Source organism: Phycodurus eques, chromosome 6 (genome assembly GCF_024500275.1).
Source record: "Phycodurus eques isolate BA_2022a chromosome 6, UOR_Pequ_1.1, whole genome shotgun sequence".
Taxonomy (NCBI): Eukaryota; Metazoa; Chordata; class Actinopteri; order Syngnathiformes; family Syngnathidae; genus Phycodurus; species Phycodurus eques.
Window position 1 is genome coordinate 16,231,195 of NC_084530.1, and position 21,540 is coordinate 16,252,734.

The window sequence follows — 21,540 nt, forward strand, 5'->3', positions numbered from 1 at the left end:
AGGTGCCATAGTGTCACTCCACAATCAAGTCATCCCCATATGGATCGCTGTTGCACGTGGGCCGAGCCTCCTATGCATTGTGCACGCAGATAATTGGCTGTCGACAGGCGCTTCGGACCAGTCACCAATCAGGTCGGAGTAGTCGCGTACCCCCCCCCCCCCTTTTTTTTTTTTTTTTTCACTCGGCTGCTTGGTCACGCCCCTGGAGAGCTTTAAAAGAAAGGCGAGAGTGCCGCTTCCAGAGAGTTCCAACCTCCCTCGTTGAGTCTTCCTTATGAGTGAACCTCAACTCGTAAATCATCATTTTTATTTTATTATATATATATATATATATATATATATATATATATACATATTAACAAAAGACCACTTAATCAACATTTAGTTAAATACATATAATTCTTTTTTTTTTTTTCATGTCTTTGTTTTCTATCTGAGCAGTGAGTGACACCAGTCCAGTTGAATGCATGATTTTGTTTTGTTTTGTTTTGTTTTGTTTTCTCTCCCTTTTTGGACGGACTCGAACATCTGTTGTCCTCTGTGACCTGCAAGAATAGCATCTCTCTCTTCCAGCCATCCATCGCAAAGACCTGAGACGATCTGAGTGACGCCGCTTTTGGGTTAGTATCCTATTTTGTTACATTGCCGTGCGCATTACAGAGTTTTCATGTTGCTCTCATTTACATGGTTCCGTATGTCCGTACTGTACATGGCCGCTTTATAGTTCTTATCAAGTTGGGGCAGCACACATACCTTTGCTCTAAATAGCCTTGAGTGACACTGTTGCAGCCACATTGACTCTTGCGGCCTTCCCTGCGGTGTCCAGTTTGTCTATCTTTTTGGAATTGTATCTCGCAGTGATTGTGATTAAATTTCCACTGCATCTCTCGGAGGCGGGAACTGACGTGATTTTAGACTGGGGGGGATAAAAAAAAAAAAAAAAAACACAAAAAACTGTTGATAGGCTTGGAGGGCACCCTTTCATAAAACACAAATAATTGGAAAAGCTGTTACAGATTTCAGTGTATTAATCCAACCTCTGCCAATTCCCAAACTGATTAGAAATGTGATGTGACTGGTGCTTTTTGTGGTGGGTTTATAGCTTGCTCACAAGTGTAGGCTATATTTTTAACTTCAGTGGCGGTAAACGTCTTATTCCTAGAAGTAATTCATGTCTTACCAAGATAACAGCTGTCTTGATTCTAAAGCAGCTTCTCAAGCTTTAACTAAGATGTCTTGGGCTGGATGTATCCCAAAGAAATAGTCAGTAAATCAATTAAGATAAAGGTTGCGCGAGAGTAGTATTTGTCAGTCCACGTGTGAACAATTTTGTTGGCCCTTATGTATTCTTTCTCTTAAAAAACAATGGAGTTGGTGTTTAAGGAACACATCAACAGAAAGCATAGTTTTGTCTTTTTTTGGTGTGTATAATAGGCGCGATTGCACATATATCTTCGCACCGAGTTTGTCGGTACAGCAGCGGATAACCTATCTGGACGGTTGCAGACGTGGGGATGGAGAAGTGGTGAGCAGCAGCGGAAAAGTACTGAGAGGCAGGGAAATGGAGACGTGTGGCTAGGGAGGAAGGTATTCATAGAAAGTCGTAGCTGGGCTTTGCCAAGTCACCCTTCTGCACCTGTATCAGAAGGACACGGCTTATTTAGACAGACCGTGTCCTCATGTCTAAAGATACTTGAGTTACATTGGCAATAAATAAATGCTGTGCCAGCTGTCTGCCAGCCAAACATTGCCGAAGGTTACAGTGAACCCTCTGATGCAACAACTTCAAATGTCACTAGGTGAAGCCAAATATACCGTGTACTGTCAACAGTCGATATGTCCAATTGCTGCTGCTCTGCATGGGGATGAAAGACCTGAAATGGATTGAGGCTCTATAGAGGGTGAGCCAAAGCCTTTAGCAGTCACTTTTTTCTTCTTCTGTATTTTAACCGAGCTCAAAACCTTGCTGTCCTATCTAAGTAAGGTGTCATCTGTCACCTGGTGGATAACTTTTGCACTGCAATAATTCAGAAATTGTTCGCATGGTACAGTTCCAAAGTGGCTGAATCCCTTTAGCGCCCTGCTGGTCGTGTCAAGGAATTTAGCACATTGCTATTTTGAAGACACTAGTGGGATTTGGGCGGCACGGTGGGCGACTGGTTTGAGCGTCAGCCTCACAGTTCTGAGGACCCGGGTTCAATCCCCGGCCCCGCCTGTGTGGAGTTTGCATGTTCTCCCCGTGCCTGCGTGGGTTTTCTCCGGGCACTCCGGTTTCCTCCCTCATCCCAAAAACAGGCATTAATCGGAGACTCTAAATTGCCCCAACCAGTTCAGGGTGTACCCCGCCTCCTGCCCGATGATAGCTGGGATTGGCCCCAGCACGCCCGTGACCTTAGTGAGGAGAAGCGGCTCAGAAAATGGATGGATGGATGGATGGATAGTGGGATTTGCCTTGACAATAGGATGGACGCGCTCATTTGACGCACAAGAACTTGAAGCATATTGCTTTCTTGATCGCTCAGTTTCTGCTTTGTTCTCAAGTTTGACAGATTATGGAAAGTCACTGATGATGTTAGCTGGACAGGTATAACTTTAAACAACTATGACTATGAACAGGGTTAGGTTAGTGTCATACCATAACATTTTCCTGAAATAATTTGATTGTTTTTAATAAGAAAACTTTGTTTTCCTAGATGTTTCTATCAAAACTAATTATTTTTGCTTCAATTTAGATTTGGACTTGGTGAGTTCTTGAATTTTTATGGAACAAATTAACCAAACTGGAGAAACTACAACTTCTGGTCTTTGTAGGTAATGCTAACGCTAACGACTCTTGTGGTTACATTATCTACAGTATCAGGTGGTTTGGTTTCATTGTGAAACCTGTATTAACAAGATTAGAGTATAGCCAACTTTGTACCAAAGTGTCAACAGATGACTCATCAACCTAAAAGTTCCAAACTATTTTGATAATGCTATTAAAATTATGTAATAATATGTCGTAAATAAAAATTGCTCTATCTTTGATGTCAAGCGAACCAAGCAGAGCAAACAGAAGTCAAGACAGCTGCAGGGGAGTGAACCTTGTGAATCATGCATTGCGACATTCTTAACTCTCAGTTGAGTAAACTGCCAATCACTGATGGTGTAATGGTACACTCGCCTGAGTCTGTCACGTCAGGAATCTGTCACGTTAGAGGCTTGGTCCTTTCCACCTGGACACGCAATATATCAACCTTTCTCCTAATCATCATGTCAACCAACTCCTGAGATTTTCCTGTCATAGTCCCAACATTCAAAGTCCCCACATTCAGTTCTAGGCTCTGTGCTTTCCTCTTCTCTTTCTGCCGAAGAATCCGCGTTCCACCTCTTCTTCTTCTTTGACTTCGAGCCACAGTAGCTGAATTTCCAAACCAAACCAGAACACAGACCATGACACAGTCTGGTGTGGGCAGCATGGGTTCAGATGCGACTCAGCGACGGTGTGAATCTGACTGCGATTGGTTGTCTGTGTCTATATGTGCCTTGCAACGGAGTGGCGACCAGTTCAGGGTCTAGTCCGCCTTTCCATACGCCCGAAGCAACCCCCCACCCCCAGATCCTCCCAAGGGACACGGTCGATCCTCCCAAGGGACACGGTTCTCCAAATCCACAAAGCACATGTAGACTTGTTGGGTAAACTCCCATGCACCGTCGAGGACCCTGCTGAGGGTATATAGAGCAGGTCCACTGTTTCACGGCCAGGACGAAAACCACACTGCTCCTCCTGAATCTGAGGTTTGAATTCCAGATGGAACCTCTTCTCTAGAACCCCCGAATAGACCTTACCAGGGAGGCTGAGGAGTGGGATTCCTTAACTATTGATGACAAATTATGTCATCTTGATAATGTGGGGACAGATGTGCAGTAGCAGATTACGCGGTGCCTCGAGGTAACTTCACATTAACCAGGACAGGACAACTTTAGTGTGCATGTGCTAGTCAGATAGAGATATACATGTGGAGCCAACACAAGACTTGGGGCCAGACTGTGAGCGCAATTTATAGCTACAGAGGTAGTACAATTAAATATTATTTATCCCACGTGTGTGGTGGAGCATACACGTGAGAGTGCCGCCAGCTGCCCTGAACATGTGCCTCCATAAGTGGTAAATGCTTACTGTATGTATGACCGTGAAAGTGACAAGAAAATAATAATAATTGTCCCAAAGATAAGATGGGCACTGTTTTTATTTTAACCCAAATCAATCATCTTTCAACTGGCCAACATTCAGAAGACGTCTAGAGCTTTGGATTTATAAAACATAATGAATGGTTTACTTACTGCTGTTTTATTAGCTCTGTGGTTAAAACACTCCTTTATTGTAATTTTGCAGCTCCATTAGTCATTTTCAGCTCAAACAAGAGACTGCGTACATGTTTTTTCCCTTGTTCATCATCCATCCGTCCATCCATCCATCCATCCATCCATCCATCCATCCATTCATCCATTTTCTGAGCCGCTTATCCTCACAAGGGTCGCGGGCATGCTGGAGCCTTTCCCAGCTATCTTCGGGCAGGGGGCGGGTTACACCCCGGACTGGTTGCCAGCCAATCGCAGAGCACATATAAACAAACAACCATTGGCACTCACATTCACACCTACGGGCAATTTAGAGTCTTCAAATAACCTACCGTGCATATTTTTGGGACGTGGGAGGAAACCGGAGTGCCCGGAGAAAACCCACGCAGGCACGGCGAGAACATGCAAACTCCACACAGGCGGGGCCAGGATTTGAACCCCGGTCCTCAGAACTGTGAGGCAGATGTGCTAACCGGTCACCCACCATTCCACTGTTCATCATCATATCTTATAAAAAAGTGAGGAAGGAATTTGACAGCCAATAGCTCAGCCATGTGACAGCCAGGGTTCTCTTTGACAGCTGATAAGTTTATTCAAGAAACATGTTCAACAAGACCAAATGAGACCATTAAAACCTACATTTTCAAGTATGATCCTGACAAACAAATAACGCGTGGTAACACACTATGACCTTGCCCTTCATGTCAGTGGGGCACTTGGAAACCATTTCCAATTGTTTGTGAGAGACAGTCAGAGCCACATCTCCCCATAGCTTCTGTGCATCCATTGTAGCGAACCAGCTGTATTTTATTTGAATTATTTTATGCATGATAGTACACCAATTCACATGGGCTGAGGGATTATACTGTCAAGAGGCATGATTAATGGCCAAAATACATACTTTTGTTTTCAGTTCATTGACCCCAGTTTTACAGCTTGGCTGGAAAGTTGTCTCCAGCACATGTTGGTTAAATAATAACTTGGCATCATTTCAGTCGTTTTCATGATTCTCTATAGGATGCAAATATTGGAGTTATTCAACTTCTATTGAATCCAGACTTGAAAATCAGCACAACCTAAAGATGAAAGAGTATCCAGGATGCCAAAGGATATGTGACTGAATCACTTGAAATACTTAGGGCAATACTTTTTTTGTGTTGTATTTCAAGAAGACCGTAACATGAGTCCTGTATATCCAGTCTCACTGAGAAATGGCAGACGATGCACAATCACTGGCCAGGTCCTGCTGTGTGTGGAGTGTGTCACGAGGGAGACATACAAGGGGAGTCCCCCTTCCTCTCAACTTCTAAATAGGTCCAAACCCCAAGAAGGAATCCGGGGCTCACGCCAACGTGAAATATCTTGCGTACATACAAGGAGGAGGCTCTCTCTCAAACAACATAACCATATGCAAACAATAAAATGTGCACTTGTTTAAATGCAGAAAACCACAAATACAAACATCATTTTCAATATTAAGATTCACCAGTTCAACTTGTAGAAACCTTGACGCAAATGTGCAAATACCTTATGTGAGTACATAGGCTGTAGCAAACATTGTTGCTATTAAGTGTGTTTCTTTTTCCATTCAATAGATGTACATAATTCAAATGTGGTTGGCAGAAGGGTGATTGTGTCACTCGTTGTGAGCTGTGCTTTACAAGCTAATAAAAAATAACAACATTTTAAAGGGAATTCTCCTTCCCCTGCACGTAGGTAACACTGCTCTTTGACTGATTCCAGACATTGTTTTTACTGTGCTTTATTCAGTTAACTTTTAAAAGTAGCATACCAAGTATACCATCACTTATGCAACACACAGTCAACCTTTTAATGTGTTTCCAATGTGTTTGTGCCAATACTTCGACTGGAACGTTTCAAAAGATTTTAATGGCGCTATAAAAACATTTTCTTCTTTTTGTCCCGCATAAACATAGTGCACTAACTCCTGCTTTATGAAATAGACACACATGTACAGTTTTGAGCTCTGTAATGCGTGCTGTGATAAAAGCTGTACAGTCAAGTGTGCACACGTACACGCTTGTAGATCACACAGGCCACACGAGTGAGTTTTTCAAGCATTTGTTGACTTTGGCAACTGTCCCAGCTCCTCATCCATTCCTTCCATGCCTTCACATAAACACGCACACACACACACACACACACACACACACACTCACACACACGCTCATTTTGGCTTGTGTTTTGCAATCCCTTCCCTTGACAAACATTTCCTTTTTTCTCTTATACCCATTCTCAAGTGAATGTCCATACATTCTTCTGACAGCTGTGAGTTCTGAGTCAGAGCTTACACTAGTATTTTTTTGTGAGAGAGTTATTGGAAAAGTGTGTTGTTTATTTCATTTCATTTTTATTGTTTTTACTGAGCCTGGGGCATGTCTTGTTTTGTTTTTGTTTGAATTCGTGTCTGAAGTAGAATTTTTAAAAACATGTTTTCCAAGACAGTAATTCTGATGGATCACGGAAGTTGTTTTGGATCTCTAACAGTTGGATACAGTATATGGTCGAAATTGACAGAGAAGAACTTGACCGTGATAAATAATGTACATGTCCCCATCTCATGAACTAATATGTCTCTTGAGTTGTGTCTACTTCCCTGTGTTCGGGTTCAAAACTTGGGCCATCAAACCACTGACGAGAGGGACAACAACTGTCCACCAATTCTTTTAAGTACGGCCACAGACAAAGCGAGATCCACTTGGCCAGTTTTGTTTCTCATTGTTTGCCCAACAACTACAAATATGTTTTTGTTTTTTTAAATCCCCTCATTAATACTGACTTCACCTTACCCCATACTCCTGTCTGCCAAGAAAGTAGAGCCATTTCATTTACATACGGCTGCTCGTTGTTTTTTCCTTGTTGCATCTCCTGCCGCTTTTCATAGAAAACTTGTAGTTACTCTTCCACTTTCATCCTTCCCTCTGTATTCATGTTTTCATCTACACCTTTCTTCCATGTGAATATTTTTAACAATTGTCATAAGAATTATCCTAACTAAAACCCACGACAACCACTCCCCTTTGACAGTATTTTTCTTTTCTTTTTTTCTTTTTACCAAGTTAAGACATATTTTGAAATAAATTACATTTTCTTTGCATGAACGCATCTGCAATTTGTCTGTTTTGTGTAGTTACACGGCGTTCCTGTCCAACAGAAAGACACTGACCATGACGTTGAACGTGGAGGGTCTAGTGGTGATGGCAGCCTTCTACCTGCTGATCCTGGGAACTGGCATTTGGGCTTCCATGCGCTCCAGGAGAGAAGAGAAAAAGTGGCAAGGAGATGGAATGGAGATCACACTACTGGCTGGAAGGAAGATCAACTTACTCGTGGGCATCTTCACTCTTACAGGTAAAAACCTGGTGGTCTGTCAGTATGAAGAAAGCCAATAACAACTGAATGGTATTTAAAAAAAAAAAAAAAAAAAAAAAAAAACCTGTCTTTGCAGCCACATGGGTAGGAGGAGGTTTTATCCTGGGTATAGCTGAAGCCACATACAACCCGACATTAGGAGCAGTGTGGGCTCTCATGCCGGTGCCTTATGTGGTTACATTCTTCTTGGGTGAGTACTACTCCTTACACAAAGGCTGAAGCCAAGAACTAAAAAACTCAGTTATCCCAATCTTTGACCAACGTCTCCTGATGACTAACTCGGCCAAATGATAGATGGCACAGTTGGACACAAGTGTGAAGGCTTTGGAATTGACACCAGCAAGCAGCAGGAAATGCCAGTAGAATTAGATGCTGACAAGCATGTCCTGCTGTACATTATGTAACCTCTAAACTCCCCTTTGTGAATGCAACTTGATCTGGAAGATTTTTTTTCAAGGGGATGGGATTCTCCTCTCAAGTTGGTCTCTTTCGAATTCGTCATCATTCTTCGTTTCACAGCGTGTTGCAGTAGGATAAAAAATAAATCGGTGCAAATCTACACAAATAACCATGAACAAAAAAAACTTTACGACTTGGTTAAAAGCAATTTCATCCATTCCATTCCAAACTTATGTTTTCTGTTATTTATATAAATAATAGTGTTGACCACTGACAGACATCGGCTATTTGACTGCACAAACCTATAAAGGTGTTGCTGTATTAAAAATAGGACCACGAGAAATCAGTTTAGGATGGTAATATGAGGCAACAGGTGCAAAGTGATGACTTGTACCAAAGAGACCTCTAATTGCTGACCGTTACACACACGCTGAAACATTTGCAACAGGTGACATGACCAACACGCTAGGCCAATGTCACAATGGTCAGCATAGTGTGAGCGTTATGAGAAATTGGGACCGATAACGTGCCCTGCTCTGTTGTTGGCCGTCGCCTGGGTTCAGCTGATAGCATTTTATTATCTAGAGAGAACACTTGTTTTCCTTAATGGGTGAGCAACTTAAAGGACGTTGGTGGTCAAAAACATTTGTCAGTGCTACCAGTGAGCTACAAAGGACCATGCACTTCCTAATCAGATGTATGACAAAAATGCCACTTTAAATATGAACAAAATATGTGCACACCGTACGTCTTTTTTTTAAATTGAACTAATATACATCAAATTATCATAATATATTTTATGCTCATGTATAAATGATCCATTCTTCAACAACAAAGGGTTTGAAGCAAACAACAAAATAACCAGATATTGTGAATCTCTTAATGGGCCGGCTCACTCGCCTGTGTGGTACAGTGCGGTATAGAGCAGGAAAATTCACTCTGTTTTGTTGAAGGAGCCCTTGCAAAAGCCACTGCGTCTCCCTTGCATGCCGAGTCCGCCATCCGTCCCAACAGCTGCTCGTCCACCATATGGGTTTGCGTCGCTTTTAATGGCGTTACATATGTCCAAGTTTGTGGAGGACACAACTCCTCATGCACTTTAAACGAAATGTCAAATGGTTCTAGTGCAGAACAACAACAAAAATTGCTGTCTGTGTACTTTTGTTGCGATTGGCCGCTCTTCAGTTCCCGAATAAGATTGTTAAACATTCTTTGAATGTGTTTATGTGACCTGCAGTACGTTGAATGTGTGTTTTAATTGACTGTCGGGTTAAATTTATGTTGCATGTTGTTACCATGGAATCGTGACAAAACCATGACTGACTTTTGTGCGTGACAGTAATATCCCAGTCAGTTCAAATGCCGGGCAAAGGATAGCATTACCGAGTGACTGACCAGGCTATGCTAGTGTGCATTTCCTGGTAATTATGCAATCAATTCTTGTTCTTACACATGATGAAACAGTTTTCATTTACTTGAGCGACTTACCAGCATGGCAAATGTAACATTTGCACAACCAACGTTGTCCCACTACTGATTATCGCACTACTCGTCACTTTAAACCGCATACACTCCTTGGAGACTCAGCGCCCTTTGCGCAATGGTCATTGCACCGGACTATTGCAATATTAGTCATTCGAACTGCTCAAAGTGCGAGAGGACTCTGCATCTTTTTGCACAATTGTCAAAAAAAAAAAAAAAAGTACCGGCATTACCAGATAACTAGCAACCCTTTACTGCTCAGTGACTGTTTTTTTTTTTTTTGTCAATGTCTTTCTGTCTCCAAAGTGTTCTGTAAATTGACTGTCTGTTGTCGTACTAGAGCGGCTCCAACTACCGGAGACAAATTCCTTGTGTGTTTTTGGACATACTTGGCAAATAAAGATGATTCTGATTCTAATTCTGATTCTGAAATGTTATCATGGCTGACCATATCGCTATATTCTTCTCTATTGGACAAGAAACTGTGGAAGTGCTACTATGCAAAGGCTGCCATTTAGTTTTGAATGGTGTTACAACCACTTAAAACTCTTTATGTATGGTGGAGGAAGCATTTTTATAATGTTCCAAAATTAATGGAGGGGCCACTCCGCTTGTGGGTGTGGGCCACATGTGGCACGCGGATTGCCAGTTGCCCATCCCTGTTCTGTACTATGTCAACATTTTCCTGAACCCTCACTTGCCGTCTTCTGATTCTGGATTCCGTTGATAGAAATATGATATGTTGTATCTTTGGTATAGCCTAACACCAGTATGTCAAACCAATGCTTTCTTTTATGGTCCAGGTGGCTTTTTCTTTGCAAAGCCCATGAGAGAGAACAATTATGTGACTATGATGGACCCTTTCCAGAAGAAGTATGGGAACTTCCTGAGCAATGCTCTGATCCTTCCTGCACTGATCGCTGATGTTCTGTGGGTGTCACGCACACTTGTCAGCCTGGGTGAGTTCCATCATACTGCAGAACTGCATGCGTCATGCAGACATAAACAAATCTAGGCACACAACGAATGCTACACTTGGACAAAAACAACTGGATGATTATTGTCAGCGTAGTACACGTAGAATGAGGTAAAATCCTCAGGGATAGGATTCTCTTTTAATTAGGCCATAGCAAGGCGGTACGGTGGGCAACTGGTTAGCACCTCTGCGTCAGAGTTCAGAGGCCGTGGGCACAAAACCGGGCTCCGGCCTTCCTGTGTTTTGTGAGTTGCATGTTCTCCCCGTACCTGCGTGGTATTTCTCCGGGTACTCCACTTCCCTGCCGCAAACATTTATGGTAGGTTAATTGAAGACAGAAAATTGTCCGTAGGTGTTAATGTAAATGGTTGTTTGTCGATATGTGCCCTGCGATTGGCTGGCGACCAGTTCAGGGTGTATCCCGCCTCTTGCCCAGAGTCAGCTGGGATAGGCTACAGCACACCGCAACCCTAGCGTGGATAAGCGTTCTGAAAATGGATGGATGGCTAAAGCCATGCCATTGATGTAGTGGTACTCAAATGTGCATGGTGAATGGAGTGTTTATTTTCTATATTTATTTGTTTATTTTATACTTGTTGTAACTATGCACACAGGACTAAATCATGAGTACCTTTATTTCTGCTTGTGTGTTAACCTGTGAAGTCCTGCTGTCCAGTATAGTATGACTTCACTTGCACTGATGAGATTTTTACAATGAACTGTAATTTGTTATTACATTGTTCCTTTATGAGCTATCATATTTTGTACTGCAATTCCCACTGTTATTTCTGTATGCTGTATGTTGTATGTATGTGTGTCTATGTGAGCATTATGGTGGATGTAAGTGCAATGCTGTGCAGTGCGAATGTGCTTGTGTGTTTGTACGTGATGTTTTTGTGTGTGTGTTTTAATGCTGTCTTCTTTTCCAGTGGTATTTGAAAAAGCAGGTTAAACCTCGAGCAGCCTGTTGATTGTGAAAGGTGATCAATTATTCAAACCAGGTTGTTCATATCATGAGAGTTTTCTATTTGACTGTCAGGTTCAATGATCCCTGCCTTTACATAACGTCATGTAGGCGGGTGTGTGTTTGTAGAATGTTTATTCATGTGAAATCTTTGTTTGAGACACCATGGTAGCTCTGTTGACTGTGCTGACACTCCACAAAAGGAAGAGTAAATAGGACTGTTCATGAGACGTTTTTTGTCCAAACCAATTAAACCAGTTTAGCCTCTGGGTGGACCCCTCACTCCTGAGTCAAACCTCCTGACATTTGGAGGACTGCTGTGCATCCCAAGTTTGTGCATAGCTTGATACACAGTTGCACACACAGAGACAAAAGCAGATGCACACAAAGCGCTCTAGACTAGACCGTATGCTCAGCTTTTGGCTGAGGGTACTGTAAACTACTGTATCTGTTCTATACACTAGGCATCATTGGTCTGCTTTTTTTGTATAATGGTTTAGTGTGAGAAAGAATTTTGCATGAAGGCAGACTTCATATGCTCTCAGGGCTCATCCAGTATCAACAGTACAAAGCCAGTCAAATTTCTGCAGGGAAGGAAATGGGTACCGAGCACATACTTATGAAGAAGGTAGAAAGTAGTGTATGTTTGTGTGTGTGCATGCATGTGTACATGTGTTTGTTCACCCACACAGACGCGTATCTGGGTAGGCAGAGGATCTAAAAACAACATGGGGGTATTTGAGTAACCCCTTTTCTCTGGCCTACCCTCGTGCAGCCCACGGAGCCAAAGAGGGCCCCCGATTCTCATTCACCTTTTTTTTTTTTTTTTTTTTTTTTTTTTTTCAATCCTAAATTTAGTGCTGCGGCAAAGGGCACAGCTCAACACACAAGCGATAATAAATATGCCCCTAAAACTGGAAAGGATACCAAACAGGAATGATCAATTAGGTAATAAAAGAAACGGAGGTCTTACGTGATAAGAATGTATCCAAAGTGATTGAGTTCACAGCTGGCATCAGAATAAAACCTCACTTTCCTTACAGGATATAAATTCAAGAGGTAACTATGACTGTTGGTAATAAAAAAGTCATGCACAGCATCATAATGATGGCATTCAAAGTTAGGTCAAATATAGCGGGGCCACACAGATTCACTGAAGTGAAAAGTGTTTTCAGGGAAAAACTACTGCTGTTTTTCATTAGACTTCTCTTAAAGGCATCTAAAAAACATTATTGGGGCCATTTGATCTATTTATTGGCGTCTACCTGTAGCTCAGTGCCCTGCAAGAAGACAGCTTTTGTCCCCAAAACGTACGTACACTCACAATTGGGTTGTTTTATATGTACAATATGAATACTTTAGTTAAAGGTAATATTTATTTTCATTGAGGAACTTGGAGTGAGACAGGAAATTAATATCCCCCCCACAGCAAATAAAGGTGGCTGTGGCATTTTGGAGTCTTGTCACCCAGAGTTTCATTTTATGTCACTCAGCACATGTGAATGTGGAGTACACAATGTCTTGTGCTTTAAAACCATTACACTGAGCTCACCTAGCACATTTTGGCATTTTAGTGCCAAGTGTGAACAAACTATTGATGACTGCAGTCAAAGTTATGTAAAGGTTATTAGGCAAGGGATTGTGTAGATGCGTAATGACTAATAGACTAATATTACTAATGCATTAAGTGGGACGGGTGGGTATGGACTAGAAGAGTGAACGATCCAACTGTAGCAGTCAAGTTACCATTAAATACAAAGAAGTGAGAAAGTGCTTTGTCAATAAGTGTGTTGGGATCAGTTAGGGGTGGGTACAGTAGGTCAGAGGGTGGTAAGTGGCGATGGTGCAGATCTGACACTTCTCTGTTTAAGGGCATTGTTGTGGTGTGGCTGCAGGCTACGGCTGGGGGGACCCTGGCAATGTGGGAGAAGAGACAGTAAAGGTAGTGACGTTTTGCTTGCCTTGTTTGAGTAACAAGATGTCTTTTTTTACTCACTTATTTGCATTCACTCATTCTTTACAGTTTCAGTTGTTTCGTTACTACAAACCCATCTTTATTTTCCATAATTGTGTTTTGAATTTGTAATGATCAGTTTTTATTATGAAGGGTTTTGGAGTCACAATCAATAGGCTGCTTCTGTTCTTATGGTTCTGTTTTTAATATTATTGCTTTATGTCTGCTTGTTGCATTAGGATTTGTTTTAAAGATGTTTAATACTCAACTTTCTCTACCCAAGTGTAACATTATTGACCTAAATGACTAGTAATGCAATGCTATGTTATGCAATTGTAATACGTTGTTTTTCAGCATATGAATTAAATAACAAGACCAAAAATATATGTAATTACATGGCTCATTAAAAGTGGATGCATGCACATATGTTGTCTGTGTGTCTGTGTGAGAGAAACGATTTAAAAGCAAAAGAGAGGTTGAGAACATAATAACTGAAACCCGTCACAAAAATAAGTTGCATGTGTCTCCAGTGATAAATGTATGTGCAAGTGTTGCCCCATCCGTCCTCTGGTGCTCATCACTATGCTGTGTTGTTCCAGGTGGAACTATGGCTGTGATCCTGGACCTTTCTTACGCCTATTCCATTATCATCTCCGCCGTGGTTGCCATTGTGTACACGCTCTTGGGAGGGCTTTACTCTGTGGCTTATACAGATGTGATCCAGCTCATCCTCATCTTCGTCAGCCTGGTACGGAGCATCTGTTCATTCTCTTACAGTCACTAAGTCAGACAACCTTGTCTTCTCTGTTGTCTGCTGAGTATTATCAGAAAACACTCAATAAAAAAAATGATAAATATTCCATTCACACAACACTTTCACACTCTTACTCGGCAGTTTTACCTGTGGCGAAGAGTCAATAGAGGGCGCGAAGAGTCAATAGAGGGCGCGAGGGCGGCGCCCCACTGCTGAATTTGATTGAAACATTGAAAAAGACAAAAGTGAAGAAAATGAAAGAGAATGTTATAATAAAAGATTAAAAATCATGTGTATATATTTTTAGATGAGCAGGATGAAGAAAATAGTTAATGATGAGTAAAATAAATGTGTTTATATCTGGTTGTCTCATCCTATGACGTCACTTTCAGTTTAGGGCGCGGAGACGTTTGCCGTAACGGGATCACATTAAATGTGTGACATGTGCAGTGGGGCCACGGTGGACGACTGGTTAGCACATCTGCCTCACAGTTCTGAGAACCCGGGTTCAATCCCCGGCCCCGCCTGTGTGGAGTTTGCATGTTCTCCCTGTGCCTGCGTGGGTTTTCTCCGGGCACTCCGGTTTCCTCCCACATCCCAAAAACACGCGTGGTAGGTTGACTGAGGACTCTAAATTGCCCATAGGTGTAAATGTGAATGTGAGTGTGAATGGTTGTTTGTTTGTATGTGCCCTGCGATTGGCTGGTGACCGGTTCAGGGTGTACCCCGCCTCCCGCCCGAAGCTAGCTGGGATGGGCTCCAGCAGCCCACGACCCCAGTGAGGATAAGCGGTAAAGAAAGTGGATGATGACTTTGCTAGTAGATGAACTCACTTATTCTTCAGCTTTAAATAGCTCCTTTAAAATGTCTGAGGGAATTCCCGTGTATAATCCACTCAAATATTTCACCTCCAGGGTCTCCATTGAGCAATATGTGGTCGAGTAAACAGGCTGGGCTGGTTGGTAACCTATTTTAGGTGCTGACTAGCTAATCGCTAACAATGTCGCCATCTAGGAACAGCTGTCACAGTAGCTCTTATTTTCTATTTTGTTGCTCACCATAGCAGTCTTGCGCATGTTCCCCGCATGATTAATTAGCCTAAATAACGTTTGAGCTGAAAAGGTCTTCATCATCGTAACCGGAGCTGATCGACGAACCCCGCCACAGGCTATATTTAGTTTCTCTCGGGAAAGTTCATGATCGTTATGAGCAGATGCGCTTGGCAGAGTTGTTGTTGAATTGAAAGCCTTGATATTTTCTGAGATTTGTTAGCCTGACATGAGTTTCACAGTTTGGGAAAGTTCTTCCATCAACCCCGTGATTCTTTGATAGTTGTCACGAAACATAGTGTAACAGTCGATCATAGCCTGGCTAAGACTTGATTCTAATTTCCAGACAGACCGCAAACATCCTCCACTAAGTCCATAATCAGATCATCTTAGTTTTGTGTTTGTGTACACAGTGGGTGTGTGTCCCTTTCCTGTTGACCAATCCTCACTCTTTGGACATTTCGCTGACGGCCTACAACCAGACCTTCCAGGCTCCCTGGGTTGGCACGGTGAACCTCGATGAAGCCGGCAAGTGGTTTGACGACTTCATGCTCCTGGTGAGTCATGGAGGACTTTATAAATACACATTGGACAGTGCAAATAGCTCATGAGACGCAATATGCTGGGTTTTATGACTCTTGCCTCAAAAGGAGCTTCAAACGAAATTGATGCCAGCTGTTAATTCCCAGGGTTCATTAGGTTGTGGATGGAAAGAAAAAGGGCAGCGATAATATTTTAATGTATATTCACTGTTTGTGACAGGCTCTCGGTGGTTTGGCCTACCAAGCGTTCTACCAGAGGATCCTGGCAGCCTCATCTTACACCCAGGCTCAAATAACCTGCTTTGCCTCCTCTGCCTTCTGCCTGGTGCTGGGTATCCCCTCTGTGCTCGTGGGAGCAGTGGCTGCATCTACTGGTACACCTAAACATATTTGAACTCTTTATTGCAGGAGCATTTAAGCCTTTTCTATTTGTAACTCTTCCTTATTCCTGATGATATCTCCTCATCTAACCATTCCCTAGATTGGAACTCAACACGCTATGGGCTGCCAACTCCATATGAACGTGGCGAAGTAGGTTCTATCCTCCCTATCTCCCTGCAGTACCTCACGCCCACCTACGTGTCGATTATCGGGATCGGAGCTGTAGCTGCTGCTGTCATGTCCTCCATGGACTCAGCCCTGCTGTCCTCTGCGTCGTTGTTCTCGTCCAATATCTACAAGAACATAATCCGGAAGCAGGTGAGAATATCAACGGTGTGTGTCCTAGGATAGGTTTTTCTTTTTCTTAAAAAAAAGGTGCACTTGCTAGAGTGTTATTAGCAAGCCGAGCATGCAGTTGTGTGTAAATCGTACATTTCATTGCTTACTGCATTAATATAAAACAGTTTTTGTTGTTTTTAGTTTAGGTGTATTTATTTGAAACACATCACATTACTATGTATCCTTCGAGTATGTTTAATGTTTTAATCTTCTTACTGTAAGTAACCCAGACACATTGCCTTTATACAGATAATAATGTTCACTTTTGATTGACATTGTCAGAGAGCAGTAATTTAATTCATTAGTCATTATTGTGGTTTTAGTTAGAACTTCAGTGCTACATACTGAGCTGTTCCGAATATCGTTGACTCTATGTACGTAACTGAGTTAACCAAGATGTGAGAAACAACCCTCAGTATGAGACACTGATGTTATACGCTACTGCCAACTACACTGAAAGTGAGTATTATTACCTTGATAAAGGCAACATTTTAGCTGCAGCTCTTGAACTGGATCTAAGCGACTGCAACTATACATATCGTTATGGCTGGTATGCGACTATATGATCATAAGTAATAGCTATGAATGGATAATTATGTTGACATTGAAATCAGCTATGCGTAGCCACCTGATTTGGACCTGTAAACATCAGACTTCATGAATGAACCACTCGGTTCATTCAAGTTTATCTTCGGAACAAAGACGGTTTGTTTGTATGTATGTGCCCTGCGATCGGCTGGCGACCGGTTCAGGGTGTACCCCGCCTCCTGCCTGACGTTAGCTGGGATAGGCTCCGGCACGCCAGTGACCCTTGTGAGGGTAAGGGGCTCAGAAAATGGATGGATGGATGGATAAAATAAACATTGAGTCATCACTATACAGTTTTAGAAGTGTACGCATTTCCCAATGTTAAAAACTCAATTTACCCCACATGGACATAGTTCAAACACTGAAAAATGGTACTTTGTAATATCTGGTGATGATAAAACAAAGCAACTATTCTGTAGCTATCAGCATCGCTTGCTCACATTGAATCTTGTTTCTGATATTTTCTGTCTGACAATGAGCGGCTCTTTCACGAGGTCTCTAAACAATGTTCCCAGTATTGAGACATGTTTACTGTTCTGGCTTATGTTTGGTTATTGAGTCTCTGTTATGACCTCTAGACTACAGTAGATGATCCTGCATTGAAAAACACATTTTGAAGCGCTGTCTCTCTCTTGTCTCAGGCGTCAGACCGTGAGATGCAGTGGGTGATTCGTATCTCAGTGGTGGTTGTCGGTCTGGCTGGCGCTGGCCTCACCTTCTTGGACAGCAGTGTGCTGGTCTTCTGGCTCGTGGGTGTGGACATGTCATATACCATCATGTTCCCTCAGCTGGTCTGCGTCCTCTTCTTCAAGCAGTCAAATGGCTACGGGGCCACTGTGGGCTTCCTAATGGGAATCACCATGAGAATCCTGAGCGGGGAGCCGCTTGTCAGCCTGCCGCCCGTCATCCACTTTCCCAACTGCCGGCTGGATGCTGAGGGCAAGCTCACCCAGTTCTTCCCCTTCCGCACCGTGATCATGCTGGGCTCGCTGGTCACCATCATCGTCATCTCTTGGCTGATGGCTCAACTTTTCAACAAAGGGCTTTTGCCGGAGAAGTGGGATGTGTACAAGGTCAAAGACGAGCAAAACAAGCCTGTCGAAGAGAGGACCCCTGAAGACAACGAAGAGCTCTCCGTATCCAAGCAGCTACTGGACACCACCAGCTGCTGAGGGGCCTCACAGGCTAAAGATGGGCCGTGACGGGAGGCAGACACGATTGTCTGCTGGCCAGGAGTTGGCAGAGGGCCATTAACAACAAGGGCTTAACACTGTCAATAGAATCTGGACAGAATCAGTGAATTTGTGTCACATACTGTACAGACCCACATTGGCAATATGTCCCCAGAGTCCTCTCGCACCCATCTTTATTATCAGCTTCCTTCTACAATAAAAAAAAAACAAAACCAAAAACAACACAAAATGTCAACTTAGCTTGTGTATGATAGTAAAGTACCCATTAACCAGTATAGCATAGAATGTGATTTATTAAAAACATCCAATAATTACTGAGCCTTATCAGGTAATCACACATCTCTGAAATGGACAGAAGGAGCGCAGCCTTTTAAAATCATTTCCATTTGGAAAAGATGAGTATTGGAATTTATAAAGTGTTTTGTGTTTAATGGATTTGGGATTTGTACAGATCTGTAGAAATATATTTTATCACACTAGAAAGTATATTGTTCCTTTTTTTTATTCAAATGTCCCTTGACAAAAAGTGCACTTGCAACACTTTTTCGGCCGTCTGCACCAAAAAAAAGGAATATTCAGTCCAACTGAAAAAGAAATGAAATCGTTTACAGTTCCGTGTTACAATTTTACAGGTTCTACAGGTCATTTGTTTCTTGCAACGTACCAGTCCAAATTGTCACTCCAGAAACAGAACTGCAAAAGGCAATCTTTATTATGAAATGAATTTCAGTGCAGTTAGCGTGTACTTGTATTTGCATTGTCACTCCAAATGATTTCATGAATGCTGCAGCTGGCTCACATCAGGAGAAACACCCCTACCAAACTAGAACCTGTGAACAACCTCATTGTTTCTACATGTTGCATTGTAGCCTTGCCAGTATAAAACAGCAAGGTACGCTGATTTGAAAATAAACTTGACGACTTGTTCTTTGACGTGCAATGAAAGCATCACCAGTTATGTGAACATGTCCAAAATGTGAATACATCGTTCTCAAGCAGAAGCACTGTCAACAGCCGGGCCAGTTGGAAAGCTCCCATTGTATTATTACCTCCCAGGGTGTCCCACCCTGCCTGATGCAGTCAGTCACGTTGCCGGCTGGGCAATGTAAACAAATATGAACACTCACATACTGCACACAAATGTGCAGAAACACGCTATTTAAACATTGTTCTGACATCTGTTTAATTTAACCTGTTTTGATATGTTTTAAGGAGCGAATTCCCATTGTGTATATTCCTTTTAACTGATGAGCCTTCACTTTGTTTCATCACTGTATTGTTCTGAGCCTCCAAGCATTTTATTGAATAAGGCACTATTGTGTGTGACAATCTAAACTACCATTTACGTGAATATCACTGGAAACTGGTCTCCCTCGCCTGTTAGTGTTGATTCAATTGATACTATGAAACGGGTGTATACAGAATACCTTGTGTAGCGGCTCCACACATGACTCTGAATGCCATTCAAAACAAATTGTCAGATGGTCAAAATCTGTTTTCCAAAGACTTCTTGTAGAATCAAAACAGAACTCATTGCATGCATCTTTTTTAGAGATGTGAGTTCTAAATGTATTATACACTTGTACAGCCTAATCACAATTTTATATATTGACTCTTGTTATTTTTATATCAAGGTGGATTGCCATGCGTTAGTTTTAGAGGAACAACACAAATGTGTATTTCTAGCTCAAGTGAACAATGTAAAATTTACCCTCAATTTTGATGGAAAATGAATGTAGACCTGTTATCACTTTATGTTGCAATTGGCCTTTTATGATTGGCCTGCACTTTTCAGCAGTGTTGCCGCATGTTACATGTCGTTATCGTCATCACAATGAACACTGCTCCCCATAGCACTACATGCAACTTCAGATATTCAGCCAGCAGTCCTTACCAATGGACAAATATGCCTTAATTGTGGAGTATTTGTGTGGCATTTTGCATTTATTTGATCACTTTTAGAGTAGTAATATTTTATTTCCAATGTTGGAGTTTTCCAAAGGTCATCCATTGACACCTTTAACTGGTTTTAGTTTTTTAATAAACAGTAAGCTCTACTTTATTTCTCCCTCCTTGTCTGTATGTGGTTTTATACTATTATGCATGTCTATTGTCGGTAACTGTATGTATACTGAACTTTCGCGAAGGCTGTTCTCTCTTGCCACTTGGCAAGGTCCTACTTTGTAATCGATTAATGTAAATCCCCATGGGGTGAGCTTCTGTCAGAATAAAAGCTGATTTAAAAATGACTACGAGTTACTTTGCTTTCTTTGTCACGACTGCAAGGAAATGTCTTTGTGTGGGGGGGGGGAAAAAGGGTGGGAGTGAATTGGATTAATGAACTTAATAAAATAAGGGGTGTGAAAACATATCCAAGTTGTGTCAAATCAGTTGTATACGTTCGAGATAGGCTCATTGTCTGAAAGTGATGCAACACACATGCCAGGCCAGTAACTGGCAATAGCACTTAAAGAAACACTATGCTGACAGCACAGTGGATTAATGGTTATCACACCTACCTCACAGGAGGGGCTGCCCGTGGCCACCCAACATGCTCGGAGCCCTGGGATGATGAACATGTGGTCTATCACTTCTGAAGCACTTAAATGACTTGTAGCTGGAGGTTAACAATCAGCTAAGTCGAGAGGTGTCGACTGTATATTATATTACACATATTTGCATGAGAAACGTCTGCGGCTGACTGATAAGACAGGCTGCTGCTTGTCCTCTTTAGCTCAGACTTGTCAAATTTGTGTCTTTATCTGCTCTCCACAGTCCAAAACATTGTCCAGAAGAAGATAATGCCACAAAGTCTAACACATGTATAGAGAGAAGAGGGCAAAGAATGCTAAAATGTCATGTAATGACACTAAAAAAAGGCTCAGTATAAACGCTGAAGACAGCATAAAACAAGCTGAGCAGCTGTTTGATTCAGCACTGACTTCAAGGCGGAGGTTTGAGTGGAAAAAAACAGCTCTTACTTTTTTTTTTTTTTACTTTCCTTCTATTTATAACAGGTGGATGCAATCAACAAACGCCTCAAATAAAGAGAAGCGGGCTCAAGTTTCACAGCATCTGCTGCTGCTGCTCCCCAGCTTGCGTCAGCTCATCTCAGTGAAGATCATTTCCCTAGAAAGGAACTATCATACCTCATCAATATCTATGTATTCTTTATTGGATGGGCT

The 21,540-nt window shown here is 42.1% G+C and overlaps 1 protein-coding gene across 2 annotated transcripts; it reads left to right on the top strand.

Moving 5' to 3' along the window:
• The first annotated feature begins 239 nt into the window (after positions 1–239).
• Positions 240–20,604, top strand: LOC133403578 (high affinity choline transporter 1-like). Of its 2 annotated transcripts, none has more exons than XM_061678551.1 (9): positions 240–620; positions 7,493–7,713; positions 7,811–7,924; positions 10,419–10,574; positions 14,109–14,257; positions 15,726–15,869; positions 16,075–16,228; positions 16,336–16,553; positions 17,804–20,604. In XM_061678551.1, the coding sequence occupies exons 2-9, from the start codon at positions 7,530–7,532 to the stop codon at positions 18,332–18,334; spliced, it is 1,650 nt and encodes a 549-aa protein (XP_061534535.1). In that variant the 5' UTR covers positions 240–620; positions 7,493–7,529; the 3' UTR covers positions 18,335–20,604. The 2 variants fall into 2 exon arrangements, with proteins under 2 accessions (XP_061534535.1, XP_061534536.1); XM_061678552.1 differs by having other exon boundaries at positions 7,517–7,713.
• The last annotated feature ends 936 nt before the right edge of the window (positions 20,605–21,540 follow it).